General features: G+C 37.8%; 1 protein-coding gene and 1 long non-coding RNA gene across 2 annotated transcripts in view; one reads left to right on the plus strand and one right to left on the minus strand.

The window, feature by feature from the left end:
- LOC142358610 (disks large homolog 1-like) overlaps positions 1-19,603 on the minus strand; it is a 126,406-nt gene extending 106,803 nt beyond the window's left edge. Inside the window, exons 1-2 of the mRNA XM_075410057.1 lie at positions 19,428-19,603; positions 18,838-18,892 (exon numbers count right to left, since the gene is read on the minus strand). Of these exons, the coding sequence (XP_075266172.1) occupies positions 18,838-18,883 (46 nt within the window). The 5' untranslated portion in view covers positions 18,884-18,892; positions 19,428-19,603. The remainder of the gene's footprint in view (positions 1-18,837; positions 18,893-19,427) is intronic.
- On the plus strand, positions 1,770-18,917 carry LOC142358611 (uncharacterized). Its single transcript, XR_012761839.1, has 2 exons — positions 1,770-1,855; positions 17,799-18,917. It is a non-coding gene; the product is annotated as an uncharacterized LOC142358611 (long non-coding RNA).
- Positions 19,604-19,854: the final 251 nt, after the last annotated feature.

Raw genomic sequence — 19,854 nt, forward strand, 5'->3', positions numbered from 1 at the left:
GAGAGATTGGAGCTTTATTTGTGGTCATAAAACCAATTTTATCGTCTGGCCGAGCCAGCCGCAAAAATGTGAAATAACAAATAAGTGAGAACGGATGTGGTTTTGTGGCACTACTGCTTCAACGTAGAACAACATTGAACCATAGAGCAGGCAGGTACTGAGAGGGGAGCACGCCAGGAGAGACAAATGTGCGTAGAGCAGAATGCCATAAAATGAGATTTAAAGCCGAATACTTCCCGTGCATTGATTGGTTGATATTAATCTCAGCACTATAAAGGCCTTTTTTACGAAATACAAAATAGCGTAACGAAGGTCTATCTGCGGTCGCAACCTTCCGTCCCCCCCCTGATCGGGGTGAGGTTGCGGCTACGGAGAGGACGAGTGGAGCGCAACCCGACCGCAAACCAAAGATAATAAATCGACGACAACGAATTAATTCGCGATTTCTTATGTTTGTTGTACTTTATTGACAATCAAATTTAAGCATTCGGCTCTGATTCTCATTTTTCTCATTTGGCTCTGCGCCCGTTCGGCTCTACTTCCTAGGACTGCTGAGAGGGGAGTAAGTTATTACAACATAGGCTAGGCTCACATAGATGGATGGATAGATAGATGGGTAGGTAAGACGGAACAAGAGCTGGGTGCGGGGGGGGGGGGGGGTACGGGTTATGCAGTTAATCAGCTTTTGGTTGGTGGTAAAAAATAAGGGGAGGAAGGAGATATGGCGCAAAATAAATGTGCGAGCTATAAGTTATGCGTTGCATTTAATGGAATTGCTAATGCAAGCACAAAATCAGGGTCAGTCCACAGAAAGAGAGAGAGAAAATCGGTAAAAAAGAAAGTGGGATTATTTGCAAGAGTGGTCAGACAGGGCATATTGACTAAAAGGGTCCATTTACACAATCAATCCCTTTTTGTAACATCCAACACTGCAGCGGAGCAGGGCCAGAAACCTGTTTTTTTGGGGGGGGGGGGGGTGGGGGTGACTGCATATTTATTTTTGAGGAAACACCTCTGGATTATATGAAAATCAACGACGACGAAAGTAGATTTTAACCACGGCGAAAGTAGCATTTCGTTGGAGTGCAACAAGTAGGATCTACCTTTCTCTTTTCACAATTCCCAATTTTTCACATTTGTTTTCCTAGGCAGCGTTCCTTAACCACAACACCTTTTGTGCAGACCTGTTTCTTACCACGTAAGGCAGTGACCCCAGAACTCACAGATCACTCGGTCAGTAACAAATTCAGTTAATGCAATCAGAATTCACTTGAGAAGCGTAGGCGGTTAGGGGGTGTTGGTTGATTGGAATAAGTAAGTCACAAGGAAATGAAGTAGCCACAAGAGGTGGTTGATAAAGCTAGGCAAACAAGTGTGGGTTGGGGTTGGAGAGCTCTACGATGGGCACAACAATCGAACTTTACTTCATCAGCTCAAATCTCTTTACAAATGAACACCATACGTACATTCTACACTCAAGCTATTACTGTTGCCATGGTCGATTCAATTGAATTAAGATAGCAGCGGGAAAAAAACAGGATTTAGAAGAGGATAAAGATAGAGAGCGGAGATATACATTAGAACACACACAGGTTTATTGTCAACCCCACTTTCTCTCTCCCTCTGTGCTACAGACCGCAAAACCAGACAAAAATTCCACCCCTTTCACTCTTTTCTCACACTATTTCCCTAAATAAAGCTAATTGAAATTCGAATTGTCCGAGCACAGCACGACGCTATTATCAGTCTTACAAATTGCACCAATTATACCTGCTAGACTACAAAGGAGCCCCCAGCAACCCAAATGAACTGAAATGAGCTTATCTTTCAGCCGATCAATCAGATATTACGCAAGGTTAGTAATTACACAAAATTGCAACAACTTGAATAGGTACAAATTTAATATTTCCAAAACCACAGCAGATAACAATTATCAATCTGCACACACCACATGTATCAGCTGTCATTTCCAACTCATTCAACCGTGCTCGTCTTCTATTATAAAGTGCTGCTTTCTATATTATTATTTTGTTTTACCTCTAGTATCTTCAGAGTAAAATGCGGGTTCAAAGCCTTATATTCAACTAACTGTTTTTACTCTTTCCAACTCTTTCAATAAAATTCAATCAGGAGGAATACAACATTAAGGGGTTTCATCCAATAGAATTATAGCATTATTTTATATCATTCAAATATTCCTTCCAATCATGGGAGGAATGAAATTCCTCATACTCCGGCTTCTCTTCAAAGTTTTGAGTCCGCTATTTTTTTTTACAAAGACATTGAATAAATTGTTAAGCCGCCACAGCTTTTTCATGCAAGTCATGAAGGAACAATATGAGCGTTAGAGATTCGATTTTTTCAGAGTTTTACCTCGTCATGGGTTCGAAATAATCCAAGTCATACTGAGTTTTTCAGTTTTGAAGTATGCCTGCTTTTGTCATTGTCAGTTTGTTGTGTGTGTGGAGTGTGTTTTCCTGCTTTATAATACCAAAGCCAATGAATGCAACTATTGAGTGTTGCCATGACGGTGTTCATTTCCGCGTGGATGGGAAAATTGTTTCAAGCCTGCCATATTTGATTGAAGAATGCCATCAATCAATCAATTCAACCGCAATTTCCTTCAATTGCGCGCAGCGCCGATTCGTCTTGTCAGTTGGAATTTTGATGTTGTCTATTCTACTTCAATTGCTTTTCAATTAGGCTGATGAGCCTCAAGACTGAAAACATTTTGATACTGAAAACATCTTGTTTTATTTGTTTATCTACTTGGACTGCCTAACTTCTCCATCATGCTGTCTCTTTTGACTGTTAATTGAATGCTCTGAAAGGCTCCAAGTTTCTTCTTTTTCTGTTCTAGAGGCCATTAATTCCATTCAATTTACATATTTAACTAAGTTTTTGCGAAGATTAATTGTTTTTTCCTCAATATTCCTGCTCATCGCATCAGCTGGCATTTTTTATCGATTGTTTTTCTGTCAATACGAGAAATTGAAGAGTTGTAAGATCATAATTAACGTTTCAGATGGCGTCAATCGCTGTCGTTTTTTCCCAATTAGCTGAATTAATCTTACTGCTTTTCGAACAACTATTGACGTCAGCAGTATTGCTTACGTAATTACTGAATAAACTACGGCAATGGATAATACAAGGTGAGCGCTAATACTAATGAAGCAATAACTATGAGTATGCAGAGGTAGAAACAGGTTTTTTTTTGTAGGTTTTCGATTGAGTCATGCGAGGTCGTGCGAAAGTTTCAAGAGCAATATTGGTCAATCGAGAAAATCGAAAGTTTAGGTTGGCAACAGGTGCGGAATGTTGATGGGGCAGATATCCAAACATGGGTGGATTTGGGAATACGTGCAAATTCTAAATATCCTAATATTTGTACTGAGAATGGTTGGCCACGCTTTCCTCTCGAGATTAAGAACGAACGGTTCTTCAATATTTGCCCCAATTTTTGCAGACATTTAAGAAGTTCTTCGGAGTGGTCAGATGTTATTAATGACTATCAATCACAAAATAAAATAACGAAGTATTGCAATATTTCACCTTCATATTTTGCATCTTCTGGTTGCACTTTTAGTATCGGGGGTGTGATTGATTTTTCGCTCCCTGCGGGGCTACTGTTAACAAAGACAGATGGTATGGTTCAAGAAGGCGAATGGTTCACTCAGCCACACATTGAGATAGGAGGGGACGATAGTATATCTAAAGTTCCTTTTGGTGACAAACTTTTCGTTATATGTGAGCGAGGAGCCGCCTCGGCCAATTTTGATCGTCTTATCACTACACCTCAAGATTTTATTCAATTTTTATTGAAGGGTCCACAGAATACAACTGACAAGAATACAGTAAGATTCTATTTCCCTAAAAGTTCGTCGTTTTTGTGTCAGCCCGCTCTCTGCTGTCATGCAGTGCTGACTCGATCTGGTCGTTCTTTTGTGTGTGGTTGGGAAGCCACTATTTTAGACGATCGCAGTCGGTGTTCGGATGTACTGCGATTTTATTGCTACGGCTCGCGACGTGATTTTATTCGCAGTATGGTTTCGAGAGAGGGAATTGAAAAGACCATAGAATATCTCCGTTTGAAAATCGCAAGTGACACGGATATTTTAAATGACGCGCTGGAGCATTTACTATCGTTCAAGAATTCGGGTGTTGTTGTCCACTCGGAAAAAAAATCTATCGCTGGTCGGCCACGTGTATCGAAAAAGAAGAAACTTGCCTTGCGTCTTCCTTGTGTTAAAGCAAAGAAGGGAAAGGAATCCTAACAATAGGTAAGTTGATGCTTCCATATTTTTTTGTCGATGAATAATGTTTCGTTTCTCTCAAACGCGCGTTTTATGACAAAATAAAATTTTGAATTCTTTGGCACAATTATTTGATGAATTGTGTCTTTTGCTTGGAATTCGAAGTTCAAGGCAATAAAAGATTTTGCAGGGGGTTGATAATAATTAATAGCTGATGCTCTATGACGACCGTAAAAGCAAGGAATTTGCTTCATTGTGCTTTAAATAGCAGATTTATGTGTCAAAGAAATTTTAAGTTCGAATAAAATAACTGATCATACGAAAGTTTCAAATAATTTACCAGACGATAATGTTAATGTTTTTGGTAGTTTAATTATCTTGTTTGGTATCAATTACATAGGGTAACAAAGCTGTGTAGCGGTTTTTTGAAGTTAAGTGTTTATGTCTTCCAAATCGATATCCACACTTTTTTCACCGTAAGCAAATGCCCATAAAATCTGGCCTCCATATAAGGAGCTGGGATAAATATAAACGGTTTTTCTCCCGTACACAACTGGTGAAAGTAGATATAAAATTATATATTCACAATTTCTGGGAATTTCTAGATCAGTTAGTAAGGCATTTTGTCCTCGATGTTTTATTTGAATATACTGAAGAGCTGGTTGAAATGGGATTGGCTCGAGGTTTAGGGTTGTATTCCATGAGATAATCCGGTCGAGTTGCTTTCTGATGAGACTTTTTGCTTTTCTGTTATGAATAGGGTTTTCAACATTCATTCTTTCAGATTTTATGAATCTTTTGCTGTAAGTAATGTGGGCGAAAGAGGAATTGTTTAATGTATTGATAACAATGCTGAACAAATTGTTTTAAAGGATAAGAACAACAAAGGGTGTTTACAATGATTAAGTTAAGAGTTGGCTATTAAGAGATTTCCTGTTGTAATCAAACTTCTCTAATAAGAATCGACAGTGCAAGGATTGTTCAAAATGTCCAGATTTATTTCTTCGGAATGGCGCAATTGATGAAGCATAGCTAAGCAATGTGGTTGACTGACAGGTTTCCAGCAAATCATTAGTTTTTGTTTTTCCTGCGTTTCTACAAAGAAGGCTATTATTTTTTCAGATTCTGATGTGTAACATTTAACAATTTTTGTTACCCGATTTGCATAAATTAGAGTGTCCTGGTCCAGGAAGTAAATATTAAATGATCTCCAACTAGTTAAATGCTTTCGCAACGAAAGTTGTTCAGTTGTAAGGAAAGCCATCGTTAACAAATTTTTTTTTTAAAAGAAAACTCAAATTAGTGAGGTTTTTGCGTGAAAGAGAATTATAATTTTAACATCGAAGTGTGGGAATACTAATGAATGTTGAGACTTTTTTGCTGTAGATGTATTGAAACTATGACACGGAATTTCTTTTTTTTCGGAATATTGTTTTTCAGTTGTTAAGATACGGAACTGTTCAAGAATAATTCAACGATAAAAGTTTTCAATTATTTGTGTGTAATTTTTCGCACTACTAAATTTAAGGGAATGTATTAGCCAATGAGAAGAGAGAACGGTCATAAATTAAAAGAAGGAAATAAAAATAATGGTGTTTCCAAAAACAAATAAAAGCGTGCATGGTGAACGTTTTCATTTCCTGTTTGTGATATTCGCTGAAAAGTAACAACTGACTGTAACTGGAAATAAGAATAATTTCCCCGGCTCTATCTGGAACTTTTTAGTTGTTTCAAGTAATCGAATAGGTGAAGGAGACAATAATACAACTTTCTGTGTAACAGTTTTTCCTAAAAGTTATTTGGTGCTGAGAAATCGTTCTTTAAGACTCGTAAATTTTAAGAAAAATAATAGCGGCATTGTTACTCAAATAATACAAATAATGACTTGATACAACCCAGAGAGAGAAAATTCTCATGACGAGTCAACTACACGTGAAGTAAACTACTTTTGTGTACATCAATTTTTTTTTTATTATTTTTTTTAAGAAAAGGCATAAGTAAGGGTATGCACGAGAGTGTTCCAGAAGTTGAAATAAAGGGAAAGTTTAATACTTTTCAGGATTGAATTCCTGCCGGTTTTCAACCCCAAAAATGCGTTTGGTGCAATAAAATTTGAAAATTTTTTGAAGGCATAGGACTTAGCCATTTTTTTTTTGCAATTTGTGTTTTGTTTTTGATAATTTTTTATGAATAATATGGATATTTCTGGTTCAATTAAGCGGTTCCAATTTTTATTGTGTTCATTGGGTAGCCACTGTACTGTGGGATATTTGTAGATTGGTCGGGTATTGCTGAATAAACGGGTTGAGTCGAACATTGTCTTGGAGCGGACGTTTGCTGATCTGCTTTCAATTTTCGGATATAACTTCTCAAAAATGTGTATGGGTTTTTGGGAACAGCCGGTTGTTCGTCAGTTGTACTTTCGAGATTCTGTCCAGTCATTTCTACTGGGAGAATCAAAGAACATTTGTGAAGGGGATGTTCAGGGTGATCTTGTAAATATTCGTAATCATGCATTGATACAACTTGGACGGGTTTTGTTTTTATTTTTCGACCCTCGTGGGTTATTCGGAATGGAAAGCGGCGATGCAGCTTAGACCATTTGTGTAGGAGGTGACTGTATCCAAGATGGAGGCAAATACTGAATAAGAACGACAGAAAACCGAATAACAGCGACATTTTCCAAGGTATATATTGTTCAAATTTTTCCGAAAATTTTGGTTTCATTATCGTCAACTTTCTGATTATTGGCTCCGCTATTTGTCTAACTGCTTCGTTAGATCGTGTCATTGGTAGGTATTGCAACTGTGGCTGTGCTTCGATCAACAGTTGTTTTTTCGCTTCTGTCATTGAAGAAAAATGCGGCAACTCTTCCAAAGGAGGTAAAAGGGAAAACATTGTTGATAACGGGTCCGGCAACTTCACATCAATTCGGAGGTTCGGCTCTTGTTCACAGGACGAGAGGTCACTTCTGAGGTGAATTATCTCTCCCTGGAGTTGCTGTCCACAGGCCAATGTTATAATGCAGACGCGGCATCCCATATGTTCTCTTTTTCCCAGTGGGTTACTTCCATTTGTTGATGTTTCGACCAGGCGATAATTATCTTTAGCGGACATTATCATCCACCTGCCAAATCCAAGGTTTATCGCCTGCTCCGTCAAGGGGAGGTCGACCAAATCCACTTGACAATTTCTTAGTGCTAGCGTTTCATCATCGTGATAATAAAGAGTTGCTAAACAACTTGATTTCGATGTCTCGGTTGGGATTGCCTTTGAACATACAGCATATCTCGAGGATCCTATGCATGAGTCGAGTTCGTCATCGGTGAGAAGTGCCACTTCCTTGTAGTCTGATGATATTCCAATATACTTTGTTTCTAGTCGAAAGATGTAAGCTCTTCCGGTTTGTCCGTCTGGCATCGGCATTGGAATTGCTTTAATTACATTCATTGCTGTTGTGCTTGAAGCCATAGGAATGGCGAGTGTTAGAAGTAGTCCAGCGTTGGTAGCTCTCACGTTAGTGATCAATTTTGTCTCATAGTAAGAGAGCATGTCTTGTGAAGGTATTGCCAAAGTTAGTCTGTCTTGTTTTCCTGATTCCATCAGTTGTACTATTTGGAGAACTTTGTAGAGTTGTTCTCTTGGAATTAGGGACATCGGTAGGAACGAGTTTTTGAGAGGTGTCAGTGAGTTCAATAAGTTAACACGAAAAGCATATAATGCAGCCCTGTATGATTTGATATTTGTGAATATAACCTGGAAGAGGTTGCTCAACATTAGTGCATGGTGGTTTGTTTGTTCCCGAACATAGAGAAATTGTACGCAGTTCCGCATGTGGTGAGTGTTTTGTCTGAGGACCGCAAACTGTTTTTCGGCCATTTCCCAATTCTCATTTTGTGTTTGAATGATCTGATCTTGAGCTCTTTTGATGTCTTTAAGTTCTCCTGCTACAACGTAAAATTTGTCATTGTCATTAGTTTTCGTCGCAATTTGTTGAATGTCGGTTGACAGTTGGTTCATATGTTGTATAGCCAGTTTCAGGTTTTCTCTGTTTTCACCGATTCTCTTATCGCATCCTCCAAACACAGATTTTATAACGCTGAGTATAGCATCACTGAGTAAGCATCAGTTTTCCGTAGGGGAACAGCAAACATGTATTTGGAAAAGACATCTATGGCCGTTAGAATATAGCAATATATTTTGCCGGGCAGTTTGCCTACAAGATCTATCTGTAACATATCCTCGGGAAAGATTTGGGTCGCTGATATTGGTTGCAAAGGTGGTCGGAGGGCTGATGTGGGAGCTGGTTTGTGTTGAAGACATGTGAGACAGTTTTTGATGTAGTCGGTTATCACTTCAGAGAATCCAGGAAAGTAGAATCTCCTTCGAAACTCTTTGATAGTAATCGAGATTCCAAGGTGACCTCGATAGGGACTATTGTGTACTCTGTAAAGAACTTCGGCTCGCAGTTGTTGAGGTACGCAATACTGCAAGAGTGCCACACGTCCTGTCTGGTCGAAGAATTTTCTGTAGAGCACGCCTTGTTGTATTGTTAATCTTGGTGACTGCTTCAAGTACTTCGTCAGGTCGAATGATAGGTATGATCGGTCCGTGGGGTATTGATTAGTTTGAATCCATTGAAAGACTACTCGAATGTTACTATCCTGTTGCTGTTCGTTCGCTAAGTCAACTGGTATACATCGATCCGACAGGTCAAAGTCGTCAACAGGGTTTTCCATCACAACGCTGTTTACTTGTATTGGTTCGACATCGTACATGCCTCCCCAGCTTCTACCTTCTAAATTTTGATATTTTGATTTAATATCTGGGTTACTCGATGAAGTGAGGGAAAGAAATGAGTTGTCTGGTGTTTTAGATAAAACATCAACATCAATTTTATGGACTGGTAGTTTTTCAGCAATGCGCAGTTGCATTTTTTCTTCTGGATTTATGTGAATCCGTGAGAGATAGTCCGCTGCTAGATTGGTTTTTCCTGGGACGTGTCCCAGAATAAAATTGAAACTAAGCACATGATCAACTGCTGTCCAAAGAGGGGATGGTATTGTTTTAGCTTGGAAGAAGCGTGTCAATGCTCGGTTGTCAGTCAGAATGAGTATGGGTTGGGTTGCTCCCCAGACAATGTGACCAAAAGTGTCCAAAGCGTAATGAACTGCCGCGAACTCCTTCGCGTAGATTGACAACTTAAGGAAGGAGGGAGGGAAAATTCGTGAACCAAAACAGACTGGTGCGTATTGAAATTGATTCTCGATCTGGCAGTAATCTTTTATCATTAGAACGTACCCTGCTGCATAGAATGAAGCATCTGCCATAATGACATATTGGTCATTTTGTCTAGGCAAACGGAGGCTCAGTTGGCATGCGTGTTTGAGATTGGTTTTGAGTGTATGGAGAATTTCTTCATGCTCATCTGTCGTTTTGAAATCAGTTTCGTTCCTGAGAAGTTGGTAGAAGGGCAGTAGTTTCTCTGCTAGTTCCGGAATGAACTCTTTGTAGAATTGGAAGAATCCGATCATGCGTTTTGTTTGTTTTGTGTTTGTGGGCATTTTTAAGCTTCTGAGGAATTTTTCTATCTTCCATTCAATTGGTGATATTCCTTCGCCCGATATAGTCTTTCCCAAAAATACTATACGCGTTACTCCAAATTGGCATTTTTCAGTAGATAATTTCAATCCTGATTTTTCTAGACATTCAAAGACAGCTCTCAGATTCTCAATCATTTCTTCAACTGTGCAAGATGCTGTTGCAATGTCGTCTACATATTGTGTACATTTGTCTGCGGTAATCACTGAGTCTAGAGTTTCCCTCATAAAAGAGCTGAATGCACTTACTGATCTACTGAGGCCTTGAGCAAGTCGTAAAAATGCCCAGGTTCGACTGGCAAAGTTGAACGCTAGAAGTTGTACAGATTGTTGGTCTGCCATGCGTAATGTAAAGTATCCCTGACTTCCGTCCATCTTGCAGAACAAATTTTTGCCTGCGAAGTGGGAACTGGCATCCATCAGGGTTGAGATTGGGAAATTGTTTTGATGATAATCATTTCTGAGCAGATGGTTTATTCTTCGAAGATCTATTAGTAATCTGAGTTTTCCAGATGGTTTTCGTTGCGCAAATATGGGTGAAGAATATTTTGAAAATGGCAGGGTAGTTATTATTCCGTAATATTGTAGCAATGCTAATTCGAGTAGGAGCTCTTCTTTCAAATGGATTGGAGTTGGCGGACTTTGAGTATATACAGGACGGTTATGCTCCGGTGTTAATTTTATTAGAAAGTCGTTGTTAACTCCGATATTCAGTCTGTGTCTCGCAAAAATTTTGTTATAATCGACGAGGAGATCTTCTAATTGTTTTTTCGACTTTTCGTCCAGTACAGATTCTGTCCAATTGAAGCTTTCGATGAATTGTTTTCGACTTTCTTCATCTTGTTTGGGGTCCAATGACTCTGCTTTTTTGAATTCAATCAGTGAATTGTATATTCGTTGTTCAAGTCCAACAAGTTTGTCTGGGTCATTACATGTCTCAGGCGTAGGGAACCAGAATTTGTTAATTTGTTTATCAGGAGGCTGGTTATATTTGTTTTTCATCTCAATGCTATTTAGAATTAGCTGCTGCTTGCGCTTTGTGTAGTTTTTGAGAAGTTCAGGCTCTAGAGGCATAATATAAGATGCTTGCTCAGCTGTTAATACAGTGAACTCACCAATTTTTGTTCCTGCTTTTAGGTGGACTGGCGCATCAATAATATTAATGACAAATAGGAAGAGGTTGTTGTTCGTATCAGCCTGCACAAGGGCGTTACTGAAGACTAATCCAGATTTTGTTTCGAAGCGGCGGGACGGTTCAAATACGCCGCAAGCGCTATCTGGTAGATGCTCATTTGTGATTATTGGTTGACAACGAACTGTTTGCGCCTTTTGTGCTTCAACAGTTGCATCTTCTGCTATAATGATTTGATAGTGATGTTTTGTGTTGACTCTTTTCGTTGACTCTTGTTCATAGATATGATTAAGCTCGAAAGTGAAATCTGGGAATTGAAGTATTCGTTTTCTACAGTTAATGGTCACATTATATGCGTTGAAGAAAGTGGCACCTAGGATTACTCCGTTGAGGGATTTGAAAATCATAAATCTGTCTTCGAGATTAAATGGTCCTAACGTGAATCGAATTTTTGCTTGAAAAAGTATTGTTACTTCTTCTTTTGTTGCTACTACTGCTTTCGAAGGAGGAGCTGGAAGCTTCTCTCTCACATTTTTAGTGTTTTCTGCAATTTTTTCAAAAATATGAAGGGGCATGCCACTGGCGAAAGCGCCAGTATCTACTATCGCTTTATATAAAAGGTGATTAAAATGAATAGAGATTAGAAAAAGTGATGAAGTTTCTTCGTCGGAGTTCATGCTTACATCGACGGTTTGTAGGGATTGCTGTGGCGGCGAAACTAGTTTTTTGATTGGCGGAAAGGCAGATTTGCTCCCCTGTTTGGCGGTTGTCTATGCCAACAGTCTTTTTGCATATGTCCTGCTTTTCCACACTGACGGCAAATGATGCGTCCTGGTGTTTGCGATCGGTTTCGAGATTGATTCTGAATGCCTCCTCGTGTGTAGCCTCTACCTCGATACGCTCCTCGAGTGTTGTAGTTCGAATTCCCTCGGGTTTGTCTCGGATAATTATTTTGTGGATTCCAAAAATGTTGGCTTTGATCATAGTTCTGTGAATCATAGTTTTGTTGATTTTGTTGCACAAATTGTTGCTGCAATTGATCTTGTTTAGCTTCAATTTGAGCTATTGCATTAATCAAATCTGATGTTGAGTTCTGAGAAATTTCAATTTCATTAAACGCTGTTAATGGTTCTACTTCGGGTTGCAGTTTGTCTGCGCGAAGTCGGCGTTTGATTATTTTGCAAAGGTCTGTGACATTAGAATCCTCGTCTTCTTTCAGTAAAGCTTTTTTGTATTTAAAGGGCATGCCTTGAATGAACTGTTCTCTAACCTTTCTGGTCCGCTCATCTGATCTGTCAATTGCTGCTACTCCTGTCGATGCGGGTACATCTACAATTGATAGTTCAGCCAACCTCTGCAAATCTGTCAAAAAATCATCTGCGTCTTCTTTCGCTGGATCAAATTTCCTGTTGTTCAATTCGAATTCGAAGTTGCGCCGTTTATCTGCTCCTGCATAGCGATTCCTTAAGCATCGCAAAGACTGTTCTAGGTCGTCTTGTTGAGCTTGGGTCAAGCCCAGATAGAAACTCAAAGCTGTACCCCAAAGGTGAAGATGGAGATATCGACATTGCTGGCTATCCGCTGTTGGAATTCTTGCTACTGCTAGGCTTGCGCGAAACAAACTTTCGAACTGATTCCAGTTTTCTTTTGGTGTACCGCCAAAAGGTTTGAGTTGAATGTGAGGTGCACTCGTTGGTGGAGGTGGTGGTGTGGTCATTATCAAAAAAAAGTATTTTTCTAGGGAAAGCAAAGTGCAATGTGTACGTCAAAGTAGAATTTGTAAAAGTCAAAGATTTTTCGAAAAATAAGTTTGAATGGAAAGGAATTAATTTTGAGATTAGTTTTCCAAATGAATTTTGTTTTCCGATTTAAAAGAGAAGGCTTTAGAACCTTGTCACCATATTATAAAGTGCTGCTTTCTATATTATTATTTTGTTTTACCTCTAGTATCTTCAGAGTAAAATGCGGGTTCAAAGCCTTATATTCAACTAACTGTTTTTACTCTTTCCAACTCTTTCAATAAAATTCAATCAGGAGGAATACAACATTAAGGGGTTTCATCCAATAGAATTATAGCATTATTTTATATCATTCAAATATTCCTTCCAATCATGGGAGGAATGAAATTCCTCATATCTTCCCCTTGTTTGAGACAACTCAGTCATAGCATAATAACAACATGCTCAAAAGCCATTCATATGAATTCCCACAAGACTTCTATCTCAACTCAAAGAGTTTTTATAAAACAGGTGCCCAACACACACAAGCGATAAAAGTTCAAAACTCCTTATAATTTACGAAGTAGAACTAGACCATTTTTAACAGTTGCTCGGATTTGATTTCTTTAGTTCCTTGCCTTGGTGTTTCAAATTTTCAATTTCAATATAATATCAAAATAAGCAGTGTGGACAAAAACTTAAACCAGTTGTTGGTTAAAAAATCGTTGCAAGCTTAAAATTTTCACAATTGCGACTGTCCTTTTTCATGATTTCATTTTACCTGGCGGTAACTTCATAAGCTCTACTTTGTTGTCGGCGCAAAATGAAATCATTAAACGAATTACAGCAGACAAGTAAACTTTCCATCTATAATGACGATGTTGGATTAATGACGATGTTGGATAATGACGATGTTGACTAAAAATGGATTAAAAAATTGGATTATGGCGTCACTTTCGTTAATGAGCCTGCTTAAAAAATCATTGTTAATTTCCTCGCAAACATATATGAATAAAATGCAAATGATAAAGAGGCAATGTACAGTTAAAATATCATAAAGTAAAACTAAAAATATCAACTACATAAGTTAATTAAAGAACTTGACCTCAAGTTGTTAAAAGCCAGCTGAAATATTTTATGAACAATTTCAGGTAAAATTACAAAGCACCGCGTGATAATCAACAAGGTAAATAAAAATGAAAATCGAATGTCTTCAATGAAATCTTGCATGTCAGTTACTTTGGGTCCTGTAAAAAATTTCCAAAAGTTTTTAACAGTTCTTTTTTCAAGGGACTCTTGTTCAATTATAGTCTTATTGGTTCTGTAGATTTCAAGATAGCATCAATTGTTAACATTTCTTTTCTGCGACCAAACTATCTAGCAGCCAGTAGTTTCTCCTTCTGAGAAATCTGTACTTTTGAGCTGAAGGCTTTCCAAAATTTTTTGACAAAGCAGAAGCGACTGAATCAAGTGGTTCTTAGGTTTTTTTTCGAAAAGAGGAGTTTAATAGACCTTTTCAGATAGACTGAGAAATTTTCGTCTGTGATGAACCGATTAATGAGATAAGAGAGGGGTTCCACCAGCACTGCTTGAGCATCTTTATTATCCATGCAGTTATTCCCGAAGACCGAGAAGTTTACTTGTATTTAATGAATTTATGAGCAAATCAGTTTCCGTGGTTGCTGTAACGAAAATTTTTTTCGGAGCAGTTTTAGAAGGAAAGATTTTTTTTTGCAAGCCAATGGTATCAAGCAAATTTTTTGGAGCAGTTTAAAAGAAACGATGTAATTCAATTGCAAGCGAATGAAATCTCCCAAAGTTTAAATTCTTAAATTTAGTAGATTGACTACTTTCAGTTTTGAGTTCTGCTCACACAATTACTTATTTAAAACCTGGATTTTCAAGTCTCCGTGAAAATACTCTGCGATTTAGAGAGTCAAATGTCTAAAAGAGATCTAAAAATGCACATCTCACTTTTACTCTTGCTCAATTATAGTCTTACTGGTTCTGTTGATTTCAAGATAGCATCAATTGTTAACATTTATTTTCGGCAACCAAACTGTCTCGCAGCCAGGAGTGCCTGCTTCTGAGAAATCTGTTCTTTTGAGATGAAGGCTTTTCAAACTTTTTTGAGAAAGCAGAAGTGACTGAATCAAGTGGTTTTTCGGTATTTTTTTTTTCGAAAAGAGGAGTTCAATAATTTTTTTCTGATAGACTCCGAAATTTTCATCTGTGACGAACTGATTAATGAGGTAAAAGAGGGGTTCCACGAGCACTGCTTGAGCATCTTTTATTTTTAATGCAGGCATTCCCCAAGACCGAGAGGTTTACTTGTATTTAATGAATTTATGAGCACATCAGTTTTCGTGGTTGCTGTAACGGAATTTTTTTTCGGAGCAGTTTAAAAGGAACGATGTAATTCAATTGCAAGCGAATGAAATCTCCCAAAGTTTAAATTCTGAAATTTAGTAGATTGACTACTTTCAGTTTTGAGTTCTGCTCACACAATTACTTATTTAAAACCTGGATTTTCAAGTCTCCGTGAAAATACTCTGCGATTTAGAGAGTCAAATGTCTAAAAGAGATCTAAAAATGCACATCTCACTTTTACTCTTGCTCAATTATAGTCTTACTGGTTCTGTTGATTTCAAGATAGCATCAATTGTTAACATTTATTTTCGGCAACCAAACTGTCTCGCAGCAAGGAGTGCCTGCTTCTGAGAAATCTGTTCTTTTGAGATGAAGGCTTTTCAAATTCTTTTGACAAAGCAGAAGTGACTGAATCAAGTGGTTTTTCGGTATTTTTTTTTCGAAAAGAGGAGTTCAATAACCTTTTTCAGATAGACTCCGAAATTTTCATCTGTGACGAACTGATTAATGAGGTAAAAGAGAGGTTCCACGAGCACTGCTTGAGCATCTTTTATTGTTAATGCAGGCATTCCCCAAGACCGAGAGGTTTACTTGTATTTAATGAATTTATGAGCACATCAGTTTTCGTGGTTGCTGTAACGGAATTTTTTTTCGGAGCAGTTTAAAAGGAACGATGTAATTCAATTGCAAGCGAATGAAATCTCCCAAAGTTTAAATTCTGAAATTTAGTAGATTGACTACTTTCAGTTTTGAGTTCTGCTCACACAATTACTTATTTAAAACCTTGATTTTCAAGTCTCCGTGAAAATACTCTGCGATTTAGAGAGTCAAATGTCTAAAAGAGATCTAAAAATGCACATCTCACTTTTACTCTTGCTCAATTATAGCCTTACTGGTTCTGTTGATTTCAAGATAGCATCAATTGTTAACATTTATTTTCGGCAACCAAACTGTCTCGCAGCCAGGAGTGCCTGCTTCTGAGAAATCTGTTCTTTTGAGATGAAGGCTTTTCAAATTTTTTTGACAAAACAAGTGACTGAATCAAGTGGTTTTTCGGTCGAAAAGAGGAGTTCAATAACCTTTTTCAGATAGACTCCGAAATTTTCATCTGTGACGAACTGATTAATGAGGTAAAAGAGGGGTTCCGCGAGCACTGCTTGAGCATCTTTTGTCCATGCAGGCATTCCCCAAGACCGAGAGGTTTACTTGTATTTAATGAATTTATGAGCACATCAGTTTTCGTGGTTGCTGTAACGGAATTTTTTTTGGAGCAGTTTTAGAAGGAAAGATTTTTTTGTTTGCAAGCCAATGGTATCAAGCAAATTTTTCGGAGCAGTGTTATTCGGAGCAGTTGAAAATGAACGACGTTATTCAATTGCAAGCCAATGAAATCTCCCAAAGTTTAATTTCTGAAATTTAGTAGACTGACTACTTTCAATTTTGAGTTCTGCTCTAATAATTCTTTATTAAAAACCTGGGGTTTCAAGTATCCAATTGTTTTTTTTTTGTGATTTAAGAGAATCAAATTCCTTTGAGAGATCTAAAAAAGCACATCTCACTCTTACTTTTGTTCAATTATAGTCGTATTGGTTCTTCAGATTTTAAGAGAGCATCAATTTTTACAGTTTAGTTTTTGCGACCAAACTCTCGCAGTCATTAGTTGCTGCTCTTGAGAAATCTATTATTTTGAACAAAAGACTTTTTAAAAACTTTTGACAAAGCAGAAGTGACTGAATCAAGTGGTTCTTCGGTATTTTTTTTTCAAAAAGTGGAGTTCAATAGCCATTTTCATGTAGACTGAAAAATTTTCATCTGTGATGAACTGATTAATGAGGTAAAAGAGGGGTTCCACTAGAACTGCTTGAGCATCTTATATTGTCCATGCAGGCATTCCCGAAGACCGAGAGGTTTACTTGTATTTAATGACTTTATGATCACATCAGTTTCCGTGGTTGCTGTAACGGAAATATTTTATATTTTCGCAGCAGTTTTAGAAGGGCAGATGTTTTTTGTTTGCAAGACAATGGCAACAAGCAAAGTTGTCTGATCAGTGTTATTCGGAGCAGTGTAAAAGGAACGATGTTATTCAATTGCAAGCCAATGAAATCTCCCAAAGTTTAAATTCTGAAATTTAGTAGACTGACTACTTTCAATTTTGAGTTCTGCTCAAATAATTCCTTATTAGAACCTGGCGTTTCAAGTATCTATTTGTATTTTGTGATTTGGAGATTCGAATGCCTTTGAGAGATCTAAAAAAGCACATCTCACTCTTACTATTGTTTAATTATAGTCGAATTGGTTCTTCAGATTTTAAGACAGCATCAATTTTTACAGTTTATTTTTTGCGACCAAACTGTCTCGCAGCCATTAGTTGCTGCTTCTGAGAAATCTGTTATTTTGAGCTAAAGACTTTTCAAAAACTTTTGACAAAGCAGAAGTGACTGAAACAATTGGTTCTTCGGTATTTTTTCGAAAAGAGGAGTTCCATAGCCTTTTTCAGATAGACTGAGAACTTTTCTTCTGTGATGAACTGATTAATGAGATAAAGAGACTGGGAAGATTTGTTTTGAGATGAACTGATCCATGACGTAAAAGAGGCGTTCCACTAGCGCTGCTTGAGCATCTTTTATTACCAATGCAGGTATTCCTGAAGACCGAGAGGTTTACTTTTATTTAATGAATCTATGAGCACATGGTTGCTGTAAAGGATTTTTTTTCTTTTCAGGGCAATTTTAGAAGGAAAGGTGTTTGTTGTTTGCGAGCCAATGGTATCTAGCAAAGTTTTCGGAGCAGTTTTATTCGGAGCAGTTTTAAAAGGAGCGATGTTAATTAATTGCGAGCCAATGAAATCACCAAAATCTCAAATTTATTCGACTCGACTACTCAAATTTATTCGACTGACTTTGAATTATTCTGCTCAAATAATTCCTTATATCCTTACAAAAACAGCAACGACAACAGCAGCAACAATAACAACAACACGAACAATAACAACAGCACCCAACAAGGCAGCAAGCAATTTAACCTGAACCCTACTCAAATTAGGGGAAAACTACTACTACTATCCCGAATCGAAAACCGTCAATTAAGAGAAAGCCCCTCTCCATATACGGTAGTTGGTCAACTCGGGGGCGGAAAGACAACTCCTATATACATGTATAAATTCTGACAGTAGTCAAACGTCAAAGCATTATAAAAAATCGGCATGGTTTGAAGAGTGAAATATTTGTAGTCGTTGGCCCATATCAATGATTTCAAACACCTATCCGAATTTGTCAGGCGGGCGTCAATTCGGCACGGTTACAAACCTTCTCCGGCAACAAAACGTTATATTCGACTTCATCCCACACGCTTTCAACTGTTATCAAAACGCTGACGTACCTTACAAAAACAACAACCCTTACAAAAAAGCTCTCCTGAGGAGTTCCATCCTCTGCATTTGTAGGTCAAGGACGCTTGGGCAGCGCGAAATTGTTGATGCTTCGATGGGAGCGGTGGTTGAAGAAGGGAGGCTGTTAGTTTGACTCATCTACTTTCGTCATTAGTTCTTTGTTTTCTAATGCTGTCTGTCTTTTGTTTTCTCAGCTGATGTTTGTATATTATTATTTTATTGACAGATTTAAACAATACGAAGTGCTTAATGAAGACGTACTGCTGGGAGGGTCCCGGACCAGCCAATATTCACCCAGTGTTGGGGAGGGGCATTTCTTGATTTACCTTTTCATTTTATACACAACTGTAAAGGAATAATAAGTAAGACTTACCTTCCTTGCGATTGTTTAGAGTATTTGCTCGGTTCATTACTGTCATAATCGTTTTCTGAAACAAATCCTTTATTAATGTATCTAAACTTTGAGTAATCATTTGACGCAGGGCAATATTCTCGATGGAACGTAGATTTCAAAGAAGGCATGTAATGTATACATCCCCACAATTATAGTAGATATGCGTTAATTGGGGGGTAGATTGTTACGTGAAAGACCCAATTTTGAAAGACGCTATCTTTCGACTAAAAGTATAGTTTATACAAACTGGTCAGCAGTCAATTTTTCATTCACCTAAACGACAACTTGAATGTCAAATTCTGGAGAACTCAGATTACAGCCAAGAATTTATCTTTTTAAACGTTCTTCAGTTTTTTTTTGTTTAATGCTTATCATTTGTAGACAGTAGACAATTTGATACATTGCTGTATTTAATAGCTGTGGCATGGAAAAACATTTGAGATAATTTGTCAACCGGAGATCCTTAAAGATGGTTTTCTTTATTCGACTATGTGTGGTATTTTGCACTTGGAAGCTTTAAGTTACTTTTCAATACTAGACTCGGATTGGTGATGTAATCGTAGGCATACAAGGTTTAGCGTGTCAGGTCGGTGTTGAATACTAATAGCATTTTTGCTGATGGAGTAAATCCTACTCGCTTCTGAGCACCTTTCGCACCAAATTGAGCACCTGTCGCAATTGCGAACACCGTGTAACAGCACGTTCCAGGGGTGTTGAGTGTGAAATTTGCAATAGATGGTTCCACGCAAAATATCAGCGAATCAGTAACACAGAATATGATAGCACGGAAAACCAGTTCTGGTTGTGCTCATTCTGCAGTGAAAATTATAAGACTGACATTAACCATTCGTCCGAAACAAAAGTTTTTCTAAGATATGTCGACGATATTGTGAGAACAGTTAGATGGGACACCAAAGAGCTGTTATATGCGGTCGATAAACTCCATTCAAATCTTGAATTTACATTAGAAACAACGGATGACAAAAACCGTTTGTC

Source organism: Convolutriloba macropyga, chromosome 2 (genome assembly GCF_964194025.1).
Source record: "Convolutriloba macropyga chromosome 2, txConMacr16.3, whole genome shotgun sequence".
NCBI lineage: Eukaryota > Metazoa > Xenacoelomorpha > Acoela > Convolutidae > Convolutriloba > Convolutriloba macropyga.